The sequence below is a fragment of the Labrus mixtus genome, chromosome 21 (assembly GCF_963584025.1).
Source record: "Labrus mixtus chromosome 21, fLabMix1.1, whole genome shotgun sequence".
NCBI lineage: Eukaryota > Metazoa > Chordata > Actinopteri > Labriformes > Labridae > Labrus > Labrus mixtus.
The window spans coordinates 15118163-15140024 of NC_083632.1; the positions used below are offsets into that span (position 1 = coordinate 15118163).

At 45.4% G+C, this 21862-nt stretch overlaps 1 protein-coding gene across 1 annotated transcript; it reads left to right on the forward strand.

Moving 5' to 3' along the window:
* LOC132954996 (myosin heavy chain, fast skeletal muscle-like) lies at positions 1 to 21785 on the forward strand. Its single transcript, XM_061027578.1, has 39 exons — positions 1 to 63; positions 673 to 900; positions 1177 to 1320; positions 2365 to 2521; positions 2617 to 2644; positions 2752 to 2866; positions 3487 to 3579; positions 3669 to 3732; positions 3815 to 3913; positions 4295 to 4398; positions 4488 to 4626; positions 4977 to 5095; positions 5809 to 5958; positions 6040 to 6210; positions 6287 to 6593; positions 7869 to 7948; positions 8032 to 8119; positions 8199 to 8316; positions 8386 to 8509; positions 9795 to 9931; positions 10027 to 10282; positions 11442 to 11684; positions 11797 to 11973; positions 12665 to 12810; positions 12900 to 12990; positions 13062 to 13451; positions 13532 to 13658; positions 14585 to 14703; positions 15959 to 16155; positions 16909 to 17092; positions 17373 to 17538; positions 18374 to 18498; positions 18582 to 18890; positions 18975 to 19178; positions 20038 to 20163; positions 20285 to 20455; positions 20546 to 20746; positions 20835 to 20966; positions 21738 to 21785. The coding sequence occupies exons 2-39, from the start codon at positions 697 to 699 to the stop codon at positions 21783 to 21785; spliced, it is 5853 nt and encodes a 1950-aa protein (XP_060883561.1). The 5' UTR covers positions 1 to 63; positions 673 to 696.
* The last annotated feature ends 77 nt before the right edge of the window (positions 21786 to 21862 follow it).

The window sequence follows — 21862 nt, forward strand, 5'->3', positions numbered from 1 at the left end:
AAGAAACACGGCTGTGTCATAGAGACAGCTTCTTTTGTTTCAGGTGTCTACAGGTGGAGGAAGGTAAGACCAAGTATTGATCCTGATTTCTGATATCAGTTTTTTCTACAGTGATAAGACCAGAATCCTGAGGCCTTATGATAGATCATCATCTCAATACTTTAAGTCATGAAACTATATCTTTGTGATGTCAAACATTTCAAGATGTGCTTAAGTTTTACGATTAACATGAATTGATATCTCAATGTTATTCCAGCTTGGCAGAGATTTGCAACTTCTATTTCATCTAATTAAATTAATCAGCCTGTTTATCTCACTCTGAGCTATTCCTCGCTGCAACAGTTGCATTCAGTAGACAACCTGTTGTGCACCTCAGTGAAATGTTAATGTGTGTTGAGTACTGAGCTTTTACAGCTTTTCTAAATAATCCAAACATTACAAAAAGTGATTCAGCTTCAGCAGAAAATGAAAGTATTTAACTCTTCATTAAAGCAACCTCTGCTGACCTCACCATCACCATCATCGAGCGGACAGTAGAAGGGATCTTTTTAATCTTTCTACCTGCAGAAAGATTGATTTAGATTTTAATATTCCCATAATAATTATATAACTTTCTTTGGCATCTGAGGATCAAAACAATATCATCTGACCTTTCACCCCTGCCTCTTTCAGTCCCCTCAGGGGTGAGCTGCAGATATGAGTTCGGATGCTGAGATGAGAGTTTTTGGGGAGGCGGCCCCGTACCTGAGGAGACCGGAACGAGAGAGGATCGAATCGCAGAACCGACCGTTTGACGCCAAGAGCGCCGTGTTTGTGATGGATCCAAAGGAGCTGTTTCTGAAAGGAACTCTGCAGAGCAAAGAGGGCGGCCAAGCCACCGTCAAAACCGATGCAGGGCAGGTAGGTCTAAACTGATGCAAGGCATGTATGTCTAAACTGATGCAGGGCAGGTATGTCTAAACTGATGCAGGGCAGGTAGGTCTAAACTGATGCAGGGCAGGTAGGTCTAAACTGATGCAGGGCAGGTAGGTCTAAACTGATGCAGGGCAGGTACGTTAAAACTGATGCAGGTACGTCAGATGTGTGACAGAGCAGGTACATCAGCAGTGGACGGGGCTAATCTCTGCCCTGCTCTCTCTAATGCTCCTCTGATGGAGGTCGTTTCTCTGTTCACAGGTCGTTACTGTGAAGGATGACGAAATCTTCCCCATGAACCCTCCAAAGTTCGATAAGATCGAGGACATGGCCATGATGACGCACCTGAACGAGGCCGCCGTGCTGTACAACCTCAAAGAGCGTTACGCAGCGTGGATGATCTATGTGAGTGAGGAAACGTTCGCAGTTTTATGAGGCTCATAACTTCACGCCGTCAGAGGAGCTGCCGCCAACACACACCGTGTTGACCAGCTGCAGAGCTGCAGCCGTCTGTGATGCTTAAAATATCAGAGCTGCTGTGAAGAGACGGGAAGCAGACAATTCTTTTATACACTTTAAAAGTCCAATCAGTAAGATGTGTAGTGAGTGAAATGATAAAGTGACCTTACTCTATGATCAGACATTAAGGAAACATGCTATGTTGAAGTGCTGGCTTCTCTGACAACAATGCAGCAGCCAGTATGTCCTCCTTCTAACTTTAGATTCTGGTCCTAAATGCTCTGGATTTGTTTGGACCAGAGAAGGTAGGCGGTTTTAAGGCGACCCCCACACGGCCGTTTTGGACGCTCGGTTTGCCAGATATGAGACCAGTTATCAGGTCAAACCAACAGGTGTTGCAGCGATGGAAGCGGGCAAGAGAACTGGTTCAGATAGAAGTGATTGTACCCGACCTAAAAAGCCTCTGCATGTTTCTAATAAGCTCCACGAGCAGAAACGTGCTCAAACTATGAGATGCTTTTGAAAAATGGAGAGAGTTTAGAACGCAGGAAAAGCAGTAGGACATGGAGCGAGAAAGCCCGAGCCACCCAAGCCCTACCAGAGAGGGGCGTGGTCAGACACAGCTCATTTACATTTAAAGGTACAGACACAGAAACAGCCTGTTCTGAGCAGGGCTGAAATAGAGGGGTTTATAGGCATGATCAAATACAGGATCAGAGTGGATTTAGAACAAGAAACTTCACAGACAAGTTTTGGGAGCTCTGAGATTTATTTAATCTTGTTCATGAGGAGGAGAATATGTGACCTTTGAATCGAGAGGGCAAGTTTATTTTCACCTCAATGATCTGTTTGTGTAGACAGAACGGTTCAAACTTTTGGAAAATGTCTGGGTTACAAATGTTAAAACACAATGCTTAAATTTCTCCAAATGAAAATGTGATACTTTCTCGATATTTTCTGAAACGGAATGTTTTGTCCTACATGTCTCAGACGTACTCTGGTCTGTTCTGCGTCACTGTGAACCCGTATAAGTGGCTCCCGGTCTACAACCAGGAGGTGGTGGTGGCCTACAGGGGCAAAAAGCGCCAGGAGGCTCCTCCGCACATCTTCTCCATCTCTGACAACGCCTATCAGTTCATGCTCACCGGTAAACTGTCACGAGGTTTTAAAGAAATCATCTGTTTTCTTTCTGATTTTATGGAGACGTTCTGATATGACTGCGGTGTCCTCTTTTTCTTGCAGACCGAGAGAATCAGTCCGTCCTGATCACGTAAGCTCCATGTTGATTGAATTCTGCAGCATGTATTTCCTGTCTTCATCAAAGAGGGAATAAAACATGTCTGCTGTGTGTTTGTGATGTTTTCTTGTTTTCTGTAGTGGAGAATCTGGTGCAGGAAAGACTGTCAACACCAAGCGGGTCATCCAGTACTTTGCGACAATCGCAGGGTCCAGCGAGAAGAAGAAAGATGCTGCTGCCGCCGGAAAACTACAGGTGATGTTATTAAGACATTCTTTATTCAAATAGAGGAAATGTTAGAAACTACAACACTCATATGAGAGCGGCAACCCTGGGGTGTTGAAAAATGAAGCTGATGCTGAAGTATAAAATCCTGCAGTTCCTCGAGTGTCCACTAGAGGCTGGCTGCAGAAGCACAGGAAGTCACATACACACCCATTCTAAAAAGCCTGTTTTTACAGCAGAAATTAACATGTTTACAGCCTGGTTCAAAAAAACAAATAGGTCTGATTAGATCATGTCTCGATCGACACACACTGTACGGGGGGGTGAATGTTTTGATGACTCATCAGTTTTGATTTGATGAAGGATAAGAGTCATTCACAATAAGGTGTGTAGCTGACCTGATTGACAGGTGGGTGCTGTGTAACGGTTTGTCAGGAGGTTTAAAACCCGCCTCAGCTCCAGCTCTCAGCCTGTCGTTAGGTTGACTGAAAGTTAGACTGAGACAGCTATTTCCAGCATGGAGACCGCCATCGATGGGACTCCAGCGCCCCCTGCAGGAACAGATGGGGGACATGACTAAGACTCTGTCCTTTAATATTTACAGTCTTTGGTTCTTTAGTATTTTAAATTTCTTCTTGTTGTTTGCTCAGGGGAATCTGGAGGATCAGATCATCTCTGCAAACCCTCTGCTGGAGGCTTTTGGAAACGCCAAAACTGTCAGAAACGACAACTCGTCGCGTTTTGTGAGTAGACAAAAAAGATTAAGCTCGTAACAATTATCTGTTTTCTCAAGTTGTGTTTCTTTATTGATTATACATTTTTTCTTTTTCAGGGTAAATTCATCAGAATCCACTTTGGAACGACAGGAAAACTGTCGTCTGCTGACATAGAAACTTGTGAGTTTGGGTCGATTAGAGGAGGTTTTTTTTGTGTGTTTTTAAGAATTTATTTTCTAAGTCTTCTCGTCTTCCTTCACAGACTTGTTGGAAAAATCCAGAGTGACGTTTCAGCTGTCTGCAGAGAGGAGTTATCACATCTTCTACCAGATCATGTCCAACAAGAAGCCCGAGCTGATCGGTAACAAAACAGAGAGAGCCGTGTGTTTGAGTTTTTATTCACAGAAACATTAAACATTTGTCAAGTGGAAAAATGGATCCTGAAAAAACAATCACATGTGCATTCATCTTCAGTGATACTGTTTATGGTATCCTCTCTCATCATCATGACTTCTTACTGTTCATATGCCATGTTGCAAAACTAAACACACATGCCGCCTCGAACAACACCGCCATGCAGGCGCTCACGATGATCTCAATTTTTAAATTAGCAGAGTATAAAAGCATCTTCATTTTTACTGGTACTGGTTAAAATCTAATGTCACTTCAGATGAGATGAGATGTTGTGATTTGTATTTAAATGTTGTGCATGTCAGGCTTTTATATCCTTTGTTTCTTCCAGAGACTCTCCTCATCACCACAAACCCGTATGATTACCCGTTTGTCAGTCAGGGGGAGATCAGCGTGGCGAGTATTGACGACAGCGACGAGCTGATGGCCACGGACGTAAATCACATTTAGGATCTTTATCTTCTCCGTCCGATGTTGAAACGTTCACCGATTCTCACATTACCATTGTTCCGATGTTCTTTCAGAGTGCTATCGACACCCTGGGCTTCACCGGAGAGGAGAGGATCGGCATCTACAAGCTGACAGGAGCTGTGATGCATTATGGGAACATGAAGTTCAAGCAGAAGCAGAGGGAGGAGCAGGCGGAGCCAGACGGCACAGAGGGTATCCTTCAGTCCCTGAAATCTTTGTCTTTCGTTGTCTCCTCAGATTCTCTAGATGTCGCTCTCTCGGTTTCCATCTTTCTGATGTCTCTCTCTCTCTCTCTGCCTCTCTCTCTCTGCCTCTCTCTCTCTGCTCTCTCTCTCTCTGCTCTCTCTCTGCTCTCTCTCTCTCTCTTTCTCTGTCTCTGTCTCTCTCTCTCTCTCTCTGCCTCTCTCTCTCTGCTCTCTCTCTCTCTCTGCTCTCTCTGCCTCTCTCTCTCTCTGCTCTCTCTCTCTCTTTCTCTCTCTGCCTCTCTGCTCTCTCTCTCTCTCTCTCTCTCTGCCTCTCTATCTCTCTCTCTCTGTGATCAGTGGCTGATAAAGCAGCTTACCTGATGGGCCTGAACTCTGCAGACCTGCTCAAAGCTCTGTGTTACCCCCGGGTGAAGGTCGGGAACGAGTACGTGACCAAAAGCCAGACTTTGCAGCAGGTCAGGAAACCGTTAATAGTCATCACACCCTACATGACTTCCTGAAACAGTCTATGTTTGATTAGCTTTTTATTAAAGATAATGTGTTATATGACCTTCAAGTGGCTCTAATCACTCATTTTTTTTACTTCTGATAAAATGTATAATGTGTGACATGCCAGTACCAGTGAACCCACACATAGACGGAACCTGGGCGATAAAAAGTTGAAAATGGCGCTGGCGTTGTCAGCCCTTGGTCTTTTAGTGGAAAAAGAAAAGAAGAGGCGGAGGAGACACAACAGGAGAAACCGCACTAATGGGTGAAAGCATGGAGAAAAATGAAACCTCCCAACAGCCAATCACAGAGATTACTCTCACCGACCGCTGACACCGGCCAAAAAAAGGCTACCGGGTAGCAACGGAGCTAGACACACCACAAAATGTAGGGCGACGACCGCTCATCGACGGTCCAACTAGGACGGACGGCCGATGATCTTCTTGGTTTGTCAGGGCCTTCACACAGCAGCCTCTACCATCAGTGTGTGAATGTGTAGGTGTGACCTGCGGTGTAAAAGTGCTTTGAGTAGTCAGAAGACTAAAAAATAAATATATAAGCTGAAGTCCATTTACCGTCTAAAGAAGCTGCTTTTGATGATGAAACGCTTGGCAGCTGCTTTAACCTCAGATTTGATGATGTTCAAAGTTCTTATTTTCACTTTCATGGCATCGTGCAGGTCTACAACTCCATCGGTGCTTTGGCCAAATCGGTGTATGAGAAGATGTTCGTGTGGATGGTCCTCCGCATTAATCAGATGCTGGACACCAAACAACCCCGACAGTTCTTCATCGGAGTCCTGGACATCGCCGGCTTTGAAATCTTTGATGTAGGTCTGCATTAAACCGAGTGTTTTTACGATAGATGATGTAGATATTCACTGATTGTTTTTGCATTCTGCAATTTGCAGTACAACAGTCTGGAACAGCTGTGCATCAATTTCACCAACGAGAAGCTGCAACAGTTTTTCAACCATCACATGTTTGTTCTGGAGCAAGAGGAGTACAAGAAGGAGGGCATCGAGTGGGAGTTCATCGACTTTGGGATGGACCTCGCCGCGTGCATCGAGCTCATCGAAAAGGTTTGTTTCTAAACATTTCAAATCAGAAAGAAAAACGTCACAAATCATGGTTCTAAAATGTCTCTTTGCTCGCCAGCCGATGGGGATCTTCTCCATCCTTGAAGAGGAGTGTATGTTCCCCAAGGCTTCAGACACCACCTTCAAGAACAAACTGTACGACCAACACCTGGGGAAATCCAACAACTTCCAGAAACCCAAACCCGTCAAAGGCAAAGCCGAGGCTCATTTCTCTCTGGTCCATTACGCCGGCACCGTGGACTACAGCATCACGGGCTGGTTAGACAAGAACAAGGACCCGCTGAACGAGACCGTGGTCCAGCTCTACCAGAAGGCCAGCCTCAAACTGCTGGCCTTCCTCTACATTTCCTACTCCTCAGTTGATGGTAAGAATGGGGGCAGACTGGGGTGTAGTCCCCCCCTCTTAGCCCTACGTTTGCTCCTTCACGTCTACGGGTAACGCGTCCTGATTCTTGTTGGACTGGAGGGGCAGGGGGAAGGGTTCGGGCTACACTGCCCTTAAATACCGAGCGTTATGAGAAATCTCCCAGAATGCCTATCTGGTAACATCGCTGCATCACGTTTAGTGGGGTTGAAACGTTTACTTGCAACTCTGGCTGAATAAATAACGTATTGAACCTCAAGATGGCGCTATAGCTTTCTGCAAATGTCCTAAAAGTTTGACGTAGAATCTAAATTAATTTTAATCTCTGGAGTGTTTGTCATCTTTGCTCCGTAGGTCGGCCGCTCTGCAATTGCCAAACATTTGCAACATTTTTAAAAAATTAAGTAAAAAAGAAAATCATCTCTTCATTTTTCTTCATTACCAAATGTGAGTACAGACGGGACAGATCCGATCTAATATCGCTCTCGGGTCTGATATTATTATACATATTAGATGTCAGACTGACGGCGCAGATCCACGTTGGGCATTTTTAACATTCTCAACTCACTGGCTTACGTAGAGGCTTGAAGCCATCTGATGAAACTCTTTGTTTCATATCGGGGAACTACGGCGTGATTTGCAGAACAAGACTTTTAGCGCCCTCTGCAGACTTGTCCTGGGATAACTCCGACATACCTTTACATCATGATCTGAAGCTTTGCCCACGTTTAGTTTGAACATCCAGCATCGTAACACTTTATACGTTTGTCTTTTAATAGATTTTAATTTGGGGGTTTTTATGCCTCTATCGGAGAGACAGAGTTCAGAAACCAGATAGAGAGAGGGTCGGGAAGGACATGCAGGAAAGGAGCCAAAGGTCGGATTCGAACACGGCCCGCCCGCCCGCCCGCCCGGAGGACCACATCCCCCTTACCAAACACTGCGCCACCTCATATAATCTCCACTATATGAGTTTTAAAGACAAAAATACTCCACTTTTTGTACCCAATTTGTGCAAATTTGAATTATTGGCCGTGTCTTCTGAGTGACTCAGTCAGGATCTCCCTGATTGGTCGATTCAAGGTCTTCTATTGCTTTTTGCAAAAACAATGGAAACTGAAGCATCAGTTTGGATTCGAATACATATTGAAGCATCATGTCAACTAAACCTTAAACATCTATCCAGACATTTGCAGTCTGTTTTTATGCCTCGCCATGAGCAGCTTTATTATTTGGAGGTTCAGATTTTAAATGATAAAAACTTTTGTTCTTGTAGATGCTGCAGGCGGGGGAGGTGCAAAGAAAGCCGCAAAGAAGAAGGGCTCGTCCTTCCAGACTGTGTCGGCCCTCTTCAGGGTAATGGCACACTGAAACAAGACTCGTAGAAATATTCTGATACCATTTAATATGAATGAAAATGATTCTGTTTCCTCCCACAGGAGAATCTGGGGAAGTTAATGACGAACCTCCGCTGCACACATCCTCATTTTGTCCGCTGTTTGATCCCAAACGAGACTAAAACTCCAGGTGATAAGAGTGAAGTCTTTATCACATCTTTTGCATGTTACTGACTCTGTTTTTATTAACCCGCCTCTGCTCACTTCAGGTATTATGGACCACCACCTGGTCATCCACCAGCTGAGGTGTAACGGCGTGCTGGAAGGAATCCGGATCTGCAGGAAAGGCTTCCCCAGCAGGATCCTGTACGGGGACTTCAAGCAGAGGTAAAGAGCGAACATTCATACTCGAGTTTTTCTTTTAAACAGAGTCACTAACCGGAGTTTGTCTTGTAGGTACAAAGTACTGAATGCGAGCGTGATCCCAGAGGGACAATTCATCGACAACAAAAAGGCTGCGGAGAAACTCCTGGGCTCCATCGATGTCGATCACACTCAGTATAAGTTTGGCCACACCAAGGTAACTACGTCTGGGCCAAAACTCTCTCTCTCTCTCTAACGATGGAATAGGGAGGCCGCATCATCTATTTCCTGTAACTTTTTGGAAATATTCCATCTGATGCTTACTTCAAATAGTGCAGGGATTGGACAGGTCTGAAGAGTTTACAAAGTCTGGCAGGTTCTGTTCCTGTCAGGAGAGACCGTCCTGAACGTTGCACATAAACCAAAGACATGCACTTCTCTAAAAAAAGACACAGGTTTCTGTTTGAGCACACCGACAAAAACAGAGCAGCATCCCATGACACTATTTGACATCTGTTCTTTATTGTGATTTCATCCAGCACCATCGACCAAATAAAAGAAGTGGGCAGAGCCTGGTTGAGGTCATCGATTGAGAACCTTTGATTTTTGGGAAATATGGGACTGTTTGGGACAATATGACCGATCTGCTTTGCTACACATAGTCCATTGTTGCCAGGTTGCCATGGTATCGACTTGTCAATCACAGGTTCCTCCTGTTTGATGGTCGATTCGACTCTTAATGTGACCGTAATAAAACGAACATTTGGATGTTTTGAAGACAGGTTTAAGACACTTCAGCACTTCAGCAAACGCTTCGTTCTCCTCTTATTAACAGTCTTTTGACGGGGCAGAACATTTGCAGGGCTGCACGGTGGTGCAGTGGTTACAGTGAGGAGGTTCCTGGTTTGAATCCCCGTCTGTCAGGAGCCTCTCTGTGTAGAGTTTGCATGTTCTCCCCGTGCATGTGTGGGTTCTCTCCGGGTACTCCGGCTTCCTCCCACAGTCCAAAGACATGCTCGTTAGGTTAACTGCTGACTCTAATTTGTCCGTAGGTGTGAATGTGAGTGTGACTGGTTATTTATCTCTATATGTCAGCCCTGGTTCCGGTCCAGGGTGTAACCCCGCTTCTCGCCCAATGACAGCTGGGATCGACTCCAGTACCCCGCAACCCTGAGTGGTAAAAGTGGTATAAATAATGGATGGATGGAGAACACTTGCAGTACAGATGTTGCAACCATTGTTGCATTTTGGACACAGCTTGTGACATTTACTAAATAAAACCTTAATTTTTAACGTCCATATTTCAAGACAACAAAAAACATGTTCTTCCATCTTAAGGCCTTTTGTCTTATACTGTAAATCATGTTTCAACCGGTCGAAGTATCTTTTTATTTTGAAAAACAAAGGATGTAGTGATGTGCAGTTTATGTCGTATTCTTTAATCTGTAGTCCTGTTGTTGATGTATTATTTCACTCTCTACCTGAACTCTTATTTTGTGCAGGTGTTCTTCAAAGCGGGACTCCTGGGTCTGCTGGAGGAGATGAGGGACGAGAGGCTGGCCTCTCTCATCACCATCACGCAGGCTCTGTGCAGAGGCTTCCTCAAGAGGAAGGAGTTACAGAATATGATGGAGAGGAGGTAATCACAGTCATGGCTCATGTTTACATTAAAATACTGCAGATCTGTTTAAAGGTTCTGATCCACCTAAACCCCAAACACTCGTCACCTCACAGAGAGTCCATCTACATCGTCCAGTACAACATCCGCTCCTTCATGAACGTCAAACACTGGCCGTGGATGAAGCTCTACTTTAAGATCAAGCCGCTGCTGAGGAGCGCCGAGACCGAGAAGGAGATGGCCAACATGAAGGTGGAGTTCGCCAAATGTAAGGAGGATTTAGCCAAATCCGAGGCCAAGAGGAAGGAACTGGAGGCCAAAATGGTTTCTCTGCTTCAGGAGAAGAATGACCTGAGTCTGCACATTCAAAATGTGAGTTCACAAAACACACTTTGGTGAAGGGTTTGTAGTTAATGTATGAAATATAGATGAGCTCCACGCAGCAGCTCTGGGTGATCTCTTCCTCGGCTGACTTTATAAAGAACGGGAGATTGAGGCTCCTGCTATCCTAGCAGTCCGTCCTGATTGGTCCAAAATGCAGTATGTGCAGATCCTCAGTATGACAAAAATAACCCGGATGTCGTACTGATTCAGGAAAAATCTACAGTCTGCATCAGACCAGTCTCCCTCATGTACTGTTTCCCACAATGCAAAGCGGCAGGTCAGAGGTCAACATGATTGACAGCAGCATCCATCGTAAACAGAGGAAATAATCTCAATCAGGCCAAACCACACAAAGAGACCACCAGTAATCTTTGTTGATTCTCTAAATCATGATAGTCTAAATGAGTCTCTCTTCAGCTTTTTTCAGACTCTAAGTGGACGCTATGCTGTAACGGCGTTTGACGTCAGCAGTCGGTGGTTATTCTGCAGTATACCACGCCGGGCATAGCTGGTTTCTGTTTTTGGAAAGAGGAAGTAAACATTAATTCCTAATTCCAAGACCGAAAACCAGCTTAGTCGAGGCCTGCAGAATAACCACCGACTGGAGGTCAGACTACAGACTACTGTCCAACACAGTATGTAATACATACTATGCTTGATTGTAGTCAGTAGTAAGGCCCTACAGCAGAAATAAACATGTTTACAGCCGGATTCAGAAAACAAAGGTGGTATCGAAAGCAGATTTTTTATAAACGATTTTTCTGTAACTCTGTTTTGATTTTGGCTAAAGATTTATTCATCAATCAGTTGTTAAGGGTGTGGTTGATTTTAACAGACAGGTGGACTGAAAGCTGTTTGTCAGGAGGCTTAAAACCCGTCTGAGATCCAGCATGTTTCTAGATTGATTCAAAGTTAGTTTGCAATACCATTTGCAATATGACGACCGCTATCTTTCGGTTTCAAAACGCCTCTTCAGAAACCAGTGGGTGACATCACTGAGACTACGACCATGTTTTGCATGTTAAAAATCAGGTTTTAAAAATGACACGAGCCCATGTTGAGTGGAAAATTACAGAGTCTACCACAGGAGGAATGCAGCCTGAAAAACTGCCCGCTAAATGTTACACTTTGTGTGTTTATCAAACAGGAATGTGAGAGTCTGGCAGACGCAGTGGAGAGGTGTGAGGGTCTGATAAAGAACAAGATCGTGCTGGAGGCCAAAACCAAAGAACTGAGCGAGAGGCTGGAGGACGAGGAGGAGGTGAACGCCGAGCTGACCGCCAGGAGGAGGAAGCTGGAGGACGAGTGCTCCGAGCTGAAGAGGGACATCGACGACTTGGAGCTCACGCTGGCTAAAGTGGAGAAGGAAAAACATGCCACTGAAAACAAGGTGTGTGTGTGTGTGTGTGTGTGTGTGTGTGTGTGTGTGTGTGTGTGTGTGTGGAATGGCAGCATGATGGATGAAAGAGTCACTAACGGGTCACTTCCTGCGCCGTCTGCAGGTGAAGAATCTGACGGAGGAGATGTCCACTCTGGACGACACCATCAGCAAGTTGTCTAAAGAGAAGCAGGCCCTGCAGGAGGCTCACCAGCAGACTCTGGACGACCTGCAGGCCGAGGAGGACAAAGTCAACTCTCTGACTAAAGCTAAGATTAAACTGGAGCAACAGGTGGACGATGTGAGTCCACTTCTGTTTACCTTTGGGTAATCGCAGCATGCCGAACGTAAAGGTTCAACAATAGAGATGATGAAAATCTTTATTTATAGAACACTTTTTGTCACTCACATTAAAGGAAGAATGTCAGACTTATTGATCCAGTAGATGAGCACCAGCATTAAACCTAAACAAACTGCTGTTTGGCCACACCTCCTCCATACTGAATCCTCTGGATGAAGGTCCAATCAAAACATTGCCAATAAAAAGTTAAACAGTGTGCAGGACATTCTGATGCAAAATCATTCTGAACGTAGAAATACAAAAAAAGCACATTTCTAAAGACTCCATAAGTGACTTTAACCCTAGCAGCAACCTCCGGAGTTGAAAAATTAAGCCGATGCTGAAGTGTAAAATCCTGCAGTTCCTCGAGTGTCCACTAGAGGCTGGCTGCAGAAACACAGGAAGTCACACACACACCCACTTAAAAAAAAAAAAAGTTTTTACAGCAGAGATTCACAAGTTGAAATATACAAGCTCAAGACTCCATTTACCATTTAATCTCCTCCGATCACAACAATCGTGCTACTTGTAAAAAACACAAAAGATGGACGTGTGGGCTACACTCCAACATCTGTATTTTAATATTGTTTCAGAAAGTTGTTCATGAGTTTAGGTGTAATAGTTTAACTGAAACATTGCGTCCACGTGTCAGCTCGAGGGCGCTCTGGAACAAGAGAAAAAGATCCGGATGGACATCGAGAGAGGGAAACGAAAGCTCGAAGGAGATCTGAAACTCACGCAGGAGTCCATAATGGATCTGGAAAACGACAAACAGCAGCTGGAGGAACGCCTTAAAAAGTACGCTTTGTGACAGAGAAGTCCTCGCTTGATGGTGAGAACATTTCTTTATGTGTATTTTCTAAATAAAGTGTTTGATCGTTCAACAGGAAGGACTTTGAATTCAGCCAGCTCGTCAGCAAACTAGAGGACGAGCAGAGTGTGACGGTGCAGTCTCAGAAGAAGATCAAGGAGCTTCAGGTACGTCGGGAAAGGAAGGGTTCATTTGACTCTGCTGGATGCTGATGATGATCAGTCTTTGCTGTTTGCAGGCTCGCATTGAAGAGCTGGAGGAGGAGATTGAGGTGGAGCGAGTCGCCCGGGCGAAAGTGGAGAAGCAGCGGTCTGAACTCTCCCGTGAGCTGGAGGAGATCAGCGAGCGTCTGGAGGAGGCCGGAGGAGCGACCTCCACGCAGATCGAGATGAACAAGAAGAGAGAGGTCGAGTTTCAGAAACTGAGACGAGACCTGGAGGAGGCGACGCTCTACCATGAGGCCACGACCGCCGCTCTGCGGAAGAAACACGCCGACAGCGTGGCCGAGCTCGGCGAGCAGATCGACAACCTGCAGCGCGTCAAACAGAAGATGGAGAAGGAGAAGAGCGAGTTCAAGATGGAGGTCGACGATCTGTCCGGAAACGTGGAGTGCACGGTCAAGTCAAAGGTAAGAACGACAGGTAGAGAAAGTGTTTTTTAATTGTCCTCGATATAAAAAGTCTAACTTTAACATTTCATTCATCACAGATTCATTTTGAGAAACTGTGTCACGCTCTGGAAGATCAGCTGAGTGATTATAGGACGAAACACGATGAGAACACTCGTCTGATCGCTGACGTCAACGCTCAGCGGGCCAGACTTCAGAATGAAAACGGTAAGCATCGGAGATGAGGCTTTCTGAGGCTGGCTGAACCCGAGACAATCTTCAATTCCCGACCAACAGACCACACGCCTGCTGGTTGTAGAAACGATTCCACAGATACGAGATCTCACAGAAACTCGTGTGATTAAACGTGACTTCAGAAGAAAAACAAACATGGAGGACGATCGCTGTTGGTAGATCGCTGTCCTGTCTTGTGTTTTGTTTTGCTGCGAGAAACAGAAACTAGACAAGCAATATGTTCAGAGTCCTGGCTGAGAAGACGACCGGGCGCGTTTTTTTTAAGAAGCAAAAGTACGGCGCGCCGGTGGTGCAGTGGTTAGTGTGCGAGCCCCATGTATGGAGGCAATTGTCCTCCAAGCAGGCGGGTTCGAATCTGATCAGCAGCTTCTCCCGCGTTACATTCTCCGCTCTCTCTCTCTCTCCCTGTTTTCCAACTCTATCCACTGTCCTGTCTCTCTAATAAAGGCACAAAAAGTCATAAATTAAAGCTTAAAAAAAAAAAGATGCAAAAGTACACAACATCCGGTTTGTGATGCTTCCTGGTCTGCACGCTCTCATTGGTTGCTGCAGCTATTCCGTCAGAGGCATCCTGACCTGGAATCATAAATATCAAACACGTTTGGTATTTATGACTCCACATCAGGGAGGTTCCCACTCGATCAGGAGCACGAAAATAATAGTAGTGACACCGCACCACCGGGGATTCTTTGGACAAATGATCAGTTGCAACAAGCCTTGAATTGGCCACGCCCCCTGATCGTTTTGGTGGGGGAAAATCAGGCCCCTTAGTGTGTTTAGTTTATTAGGATCGCCATTAGCTGCAGCTATTCTTCATAGGGTCCTCACAACATCTTGTAGCAAGCTTAAACAGTACTCTTGATTTGTTCTGACCCTGTTCTCTGATTCTGCTCCAACAGGAGAGTTTTCTCGTCTTCTCGAGGAGAAGGAAGCGATCCTCTCTCAGATGTCGAGGGCCAAGTTGGCGTTCAGTCAGCAGGTCGAGGAGCTGAAGCGGCAGGTGGAAGAAGAGACAAAGGTTTGTTAAATAACGTGCAAACAAATGAAGCCCGAGATAATAACTGTGAGGGTCAACAGATTTGATGGTCGTACCCTTTATTTATTAGTAATTGTTAGTATATGTATATTTATTTATTTATTTATCAGTTTATTTGTGAGGGACGATACAGGTAGGCGTGTTACATCTAACAATGGACAGACAACAGCCTACAAGTGTCTTAGATTACTGTAAAGTACATGGTTATTTGAGACGCAGTCTGTGTTTGAAGGTCTCTCAGAGAGTTTAAACTGTCTTCCTGTTTGAAGATTTCTGTTGTGTTCAGCTATGTCTACAATGGTCAGTTTCTGTGCAGCTGTGTCGCTCCTTTAGTTCCGTCTGTTTTCACTTTGTGGAGTTTGCTCTCCTACTAGCTACAATACGGTATTCGAACTCTCAGCCTGCAGGGAAAGTTGTGGGGCACAGACCGCTAGCTTGCGAGCTCTCTGCCTGACTTGTCACTCGTTCATTTTGACATATGACTCTTTCAATCAAAAGCAGCGCTCCACAAGGTTTTCCTTAAATGCATCATTATGACCTCATGAGGGAGAAAAGATGTGAAAAGGTTGCGCAGCCAGTCTGCTCTGTGCAACAAACAATGAACGGGGATGAATTCACAGTCACATCAGGTCGCGTGCAGTGTGTGATGGTGGCGGCAGCACTCCCAGTAATAACGGTGCGTCTGTCAGCTTTTTATGTAGGTATGTTGTTCACACCGGTGTATAAGACGCAGCGGTTAAAAAATAGGTAAAAAGTGCGTCGTATACACCGGGTTTTGCAGTAGGTGTTTTGGGACCGAACAGTTCTGGGGACTTTTTGAAAAGGAACTATCCCCTCAGGAGTTCCCTGAGATCTAGACACCATGGGGACTTTTTTTTTCTGCATTCTCACCGCCATGCTGCTGGGAGAGTACCGCCTCTGAAGCAGGAGCTAAAAAGGTTCCTCTAAACGAGGTTCTAGGAACTAAAGTAGGTCATAGTTCCTGCGGTGCGGGGGAGGGAGGGGTTCCAACAGTTCCTAGAACTATGGAAAACTTCCCGCGGTCCGAATACGCCTAAAGACTTCTACTTGAATAAAAATTATCCTTCCACAGCTGTGAAGAAGACTTAAAGGTTATTTAGACTTTAACGGGGGTATCCTAATTTATGAGGAGAAAATAATCGATCTAGTAGTTAAATAAATTCTGCTTCCAACTTACGTTTTTTGGACTATTAACTGAAGTCGTCCTCTGTGTCAGGCGAAGAATGCCCTGGCCCACGCCCTGCAGTCCGCCCGCCATGACTGCGACCTGCTGAGGGAGCAGTTTGAGGAGGAGCAGGAGGCCAAGTCTGATCTGCAGAGAGGGATGTCCAAAGCTAACGGCGAGGTGGCCCAGTGGAGAACCAAATACGAGACAGACGCCATCCAACGCAACGATGAACTGGAGGAGGCCAAGTGAGCTTTCATACATTCACAGTGTGCTGCGTTCACTGTGTTGATAATGTGACATGTTACAGAGACTTTTTTAATAGAGATGAACCGATGAGCCAGCTTCACTTACAGACAGGAAGTAGTAACAGCTGTAAGCTTTTCAAATTAAATCTTTTAAACTAAGAATTGTACTTTGTAGTCACATAGAAGGAGCTGATCCATCTCGTCGTCATGGAGACGATATGAGGGCGCTTGCGGTTCAGTCTGAAAGCCAGACTGTTTCAGAGCTGAGGATGTTTAAAGTGAACAACCATCTTTCTTGATCGGTGATGTGGATTGGCGCCGTCAGTCCGATATCCGATATGTAAATTATGACCATATCGGACCCGATACTGATAGTAGATTGGATCGGTCCCGTCTCTATTTTTTGAAGAGTTTAATCTTCTCATGACTGTTTTTATCCAAGATAACGTTTGGAGTATTTTTGTCTTGACTTTTGGAAAGGAGCCACTGGTCAGATTCGAACCTGGGTCGCCCGACTTCAGCCTCTGTACATGGGTTGAGCGTTCTACCCGCTAGGCCCCTTGTCTAGGGCACATCCCTCTCTTTTCTTTGATTGGAGGTTCAAAGACGGCCCTTCTCAGTGTCTGACAGTCTGATTGGACATAAGACCCTGAAAACACAGGGATCACTTTATTGTTCTCAGATATCAAGGAATCAGAAATGTCCAGTCAAAGTCAAACTCAATCATCAATCCAACTTATTTCGTTTGAACAGGAAAAAACTTGCGCAGCGTCTGCAGGAGACGGAGGAGGCCAACGAGGCCGTGAACGCCAAGTGTTCGTCTCTGGAGAAGACGAAGCAGCGCCTGCAGGGCGAGGTGGAGGACCTCATGACGGACGTGGAGAGAGCAAACGCTCAGGCCGCCAGTCTGGATAAAAAACAGAGGACCTTTGATAAGGTAACGGAGACATTTCACATGCTAACTGTGCAAAACAATAGCTGCATTTCTTTCTGTTTGGCGAGTTCTGTTGAACAAACCCGGTTTATAACATCCTCTAATTCTGCAGCTCTCTGAATCCTGCACGTGCAGCATTTTTATTTAGAGTGAAAAAACAAGTTTACAGTTTGCACCAGGAACAATAATCGTGATGCATTGCACACATAGATACGGCAGCTGAGATCAAAAGACTGCTGAAAGGAGAAAACCATAACCATAGCAACAATCTGTGTTTTCTTAGATTCTGTCCGAGTGGAAGCAGAAGTACGAGGAGAGTCAGGCGGAGCTGGAAGGATCTCAGAAAGAGTCTTGCTCCCTCAGCACCGAGCTCTTCAAAATGAAGAACTCCTTCGAGGAAGCTCTGGAGCACCTCGAGGTCTTCAAACGAGAGAACAAAAACCTGCAGCGTACGTAAATCAGCGCTCATCACTGGAGCTGCTGCAGATCTCTCTGCTGCAGTTTACAGAGACTTCATCAAATCTACGATGGCAGGAGCATTTATTCTTTATGCAACAGGAAGCTGAGGGTTTGTTGTCCACATCATCACGATGTACGTTGGTTGATTACATCATAACTTATTTTAAACAAGTTTAAAACGTGGTGACATCACCGGGGCAGGCGGCGGCTGGGATCTGGCTGCAGGAGATCGCTTGCACAAAACTATTATAGCTAAAATATGACTTCTATAAATAGTTTTTTTCAGATGTGAAGCTTCAAAAGATAAATCAGGAAATAACATCACAACAGGCCAAAAGAACATCGTCTGTCTTTGTCTGGAATTTAAGACTTTAAGTCGTGTTTACAGTCCTGGTATGTGAAGAACTGAAAAGCATGAATCAGAATCAGAATCAGGTTTTATTGCCAAGTACATTTACACATACAAGGAATTTGTCAGGGTGTATTGGTGCTAAACAATTAACAAGGAAATAAAGCAAAAATAGCAACAACTTACATAATAAAGTATAAGAAGCTATTACAATATATAAAATAGAATTTAAAAATGTAAAAAATAAAAAACACAAAATATACAAAAGGTGCAATGTAGGAGCTGTGCAGTGGACAATGAGAAACGTCTTACAGTGTATGTAACCTACTCACAGAGTGCACTCTGTGCAAGTCCAGTGGGAGTTAATGTAACGCATAAAGAACAGTTTCAACCTTCACATTACTTTGATTTGAAGTTGTGTTGTTTTCCAGCTGGTGGTTAATAAATGTGTTTTATGTTTTTTTGGTCATTTTTAGAGGAAATCTGTGATCTGACTGAGCAGCTCGGAGAGAACGGCAAAGCCATCCACGAGATGGAGAAAACCAAGAAGCAAACCGAGACGGAGAAGACGGAGATTCAAACGGCTCTGGAAGAAGCTGAGGTAACATAAAGGAAGATAAAAATGCTCCTCAATCGATGTTATCAATGTTAATGAATATATTCTTCCTCATGTGTGTCCTCCAGGCTTCTCTGGAGCACGAGGAGTCTAAGATCCTGCGTGTGCAGCTGGAGCTGGCTCAGGTGAAAGGAGAGGTGGAGCGCCGGCTGTCTGAGAAAGACGAGGAGCTCGAGCAGATGAAGCGAAACAACCAGCGCGTCGTGGAAACCATGCAGTCGGCTTTAGACTCCGAGACTCGCTGCAAGAACGACGCCTTGAGGATCAGGAAGAAGATGGAGACCGACCTGAACGAGATGGAGATCCAGCTGAGCCACTCCAACCGGCAGGCTGCAGAGGCTCAGAAGCAGCTGAGGAACATTCAGTCTCACCTCAAAGTGAAGGATTGTTCGGCACCTCCAACACAAGAATGTTCGATTTTAGATAAACAGCACGTCGTTTAACATCCTGTGTCTCTGCAGGAACAAACCATCCACCTGGACGAGGCTCTGCGCAGTCAGGAGGAGCTGAAGGAGCAGGTGGCCATGGCGGAGAGGAGGTGCAGCCTGCTGCAGGCGGAGGTGGAGGAGCTGCGAGCGGCTCTGGAGCAGTCGGAGAGAAGCCGTAAAGTAGCTGAACAGGAGCTGACTGAAGCCTCTGAGAGAGTCGCTCTGCTGCACGCTCAGGTGAGCTGTGTGTATGTGTCAGTGAGGGCGTGAAGAGGGACGGAACCAGAACGTAAGAACTCAGTCAAATAACAAAGATGAGAGTATGTAGGGGGCTGAGGTGATCTGGGAGCCCATTCCACATCGCGGGGCAGCAGAGTAGAGGGCTTTGTCCCCCTTAGAGCAGATCTTTGGGGTCCTTGTGCGAGTTTGTGGGGGAGCAGTTCTTTGAGGTAGGGAGGGGCATTGCCGTGTCAGGAAGCCTGCAGTGTAGTGGGTGCAGGATGGTTTGATGTGCTCATGTTCCCGCACTCTTCCCAGCAGCGCTGTTCTGGATGTACTGGGATTTCAGTTCTTGCCAGAGATCACGACGAGAAGTGCACTGTGGTAGTGTGAACCTGGAGTCTCCAGGAGAGCTCAGCCTGATTGTTACTTCACACAGAAAGGATTTTGTGTTTGTTTGTCGTCACTCATTTGAGATATTATATTTACTCTTCCATCCTTGTAACTTCTCTGCTGCATGGCTGAAACCAAAAACTGACTTCCTGCTTATTTTCACTTTTGATTTACCTGACCGTCGAGCAGTTCTCACGCTGACCATCACAACGTTACACTGGAACATACGGTCGACTGAAATATGAGCTGGAATATAAATAAGTCAAACAACATGCATGACTCTGTGTAGCTCGTTAATTGAAGTAATATTCGACCGACTCAGCGGCTCCACTTCAGCTCTCTGGGATCTTTTGTTCCACCTGCTTTGTTTCACTCTCATGGCTCTCAACCCTCCAATGTCCAATAATTAACATTGCATCACTTCTTGAGTTTAAACCATCATTGACTCTTAACCTTTGGTGTCTTAACCCCCTCTCGGCTGCAGAACACGAGTCTCCTGAACGCGAAAAGGAAGCTGGATGCAGACGTGAGCCAGCTGCAGGGAGAGATGGACGACGCCGTCCAGGAGGCTCGAAACGCAGAGGAGAAGGCCAAGAAGGCCATCACTGACGTAAATAAATAAAACCTCTTTATTCAGCAGCTACAGGTTTATAAAGTGGCTGTGGGTATTATTAGAGCGTGCTTTCATTTTCCTGTCAAGCTTTATTAAACATCACTTGGTGTTCATGCAGGCGGCCATGATGGCAGAGGAGCTGAAGAAGGAGCAGGACACCAGCAGCCACCTGGAGAGGATGAAGAAAAACCTGGAGGTGTCTGTGAAGGACCTGCAGCACCGCCTGGATGAAGCTGAGAGCCTGGCTCTGAAGGGGGGCAAGAAGCAGCTCCAGAAGCTGGAGACTCGGGTATCAAAGTCTTCTGTGTGAAACCATTGGAGCGTTATGGAGAGGGATGTTATATCTGAGGAGGGTTTTGGGGGGGGGGTTGTCTTGTAGGTGCGTGACCTGGAGGGGGAGCTGGAGAGCGAGCAGAAAAGATCTTGTGAGGCGGTGAAGGGGATCCGTAAATACGAGAGGAGAGTGAAGGAGCTGACGTATCGGACCGAGGAGGACAAGAAGACGGTTCTGAGGCTGCAGGATTTAGTGGACAAGCTGCAGCTCAAAGTGAAGGCCTACAAACGACAGAACGAGGAAGCTGTAAGACCTGATCTGATTTACACAAACAAAACACCACCAAATATTTCTGCCTGTGCAATTAATTATATATATTTTTATTGTTAACCAGGAGGAGCAGGCTAACACCCACCTCGCTAAGCTGAGGAAGGTGCAGCACGAGCTGGAGGAAGCTCAGGAGAGAGCAGACATCGCTGAGTCTCAGATCAACAAAATGAGAACAAAGAGCCGAGAGTTTGGAAAGGTAACACGTCTGACATTTATATGTTTTATTTTAGAATCTGATTTCTAAGGTTGTTTATCTTCCAGTGAGGTAATTAAATAGATGTCTATTATTCAATAAATCCACAGACTGCATTCAAGAAGTGAACCCAGTAGAGAAATGACTAACACCTGCATTCTTATGAATGTCCAGCAGGGGGCGACTTCACAAGTTGCAAAAAGTCTGATCAAATGTTCCTCCTTCTTCAGTTGATTTATTCCCTTAGTAAACATTTTCCTGATGAGTTTATCTCAATCCCTAGTTTCACTTCTTCTTCACCACAGCATGATGTTCATTTAGTTATTTATGGTCCCGTTTAGAGTCACAGAGACCAGGAAGAGGGGGAGGGGTTGACCTGTGATTGACAATTAGCTAACAAAGCTACTTGAAAACATTTTTTTTCAGCAATCAGGTGAACTAAGAAAACAAAGCCGCAACCTCCTGTATTTGATCATGCCTATAAACCCCTCTATTTCAGCCCTGCTCAGAACAGGCTGTTTCTGTGTCTGTACCTTTAAATGTAAATGAGCTGTGTCTGACCACGCCCCCTCTCTGGAAGGGCTTGGGTGGCTCGGGCTTTCTTGCTCCATGTCCTATTGTTTACGGTGAGAAGGCAGACTCAGAGGGCAGAACAAACAACTAGCTGTGGGAGTGTCACCCACCTGGGGGAGGGGTTACTGCCCTTTGTGATGTCATGAAGGGAAAATCTCCAAACGGCCTGTTTGAGCACACATTTTCTGAAAAGTGGAGCAGGCAGAAGACGGAGAGGATGGACTTTTCTCATCATTGGGGGGTTTGTAGACGGACTAGAGACACATATTAGAGTTAGAGGAACATGGTGAAGACGATTTAGCATAATATGTGACCTTTAAAACCTT

Bases quoted from the DNA above. Each gene is read 5' to 3' on its own strand.
- LOC132954996 (XM_061027578.1), top strand. From the start codon at position 697: ATGAGTTCGGATGCTGAGATGAGAGTTTTTGGGGAGGCGGCCCCGTAC. The intron at 2,645-2,751 runs GTAAGCTCCATG...TGTTTTCTGTAG, and splicing joins AATCAGTCCGTCCTGATCAC to TGGAGAATCTGGTGCAGGAA. The intron at 13,452-13,531 runs GTAAGAACGACA...CATTCATCACAG, and splicing joins AGTGCACGGTCAAGTCAAAG to ATTCATTTTGAGAAACTGTG.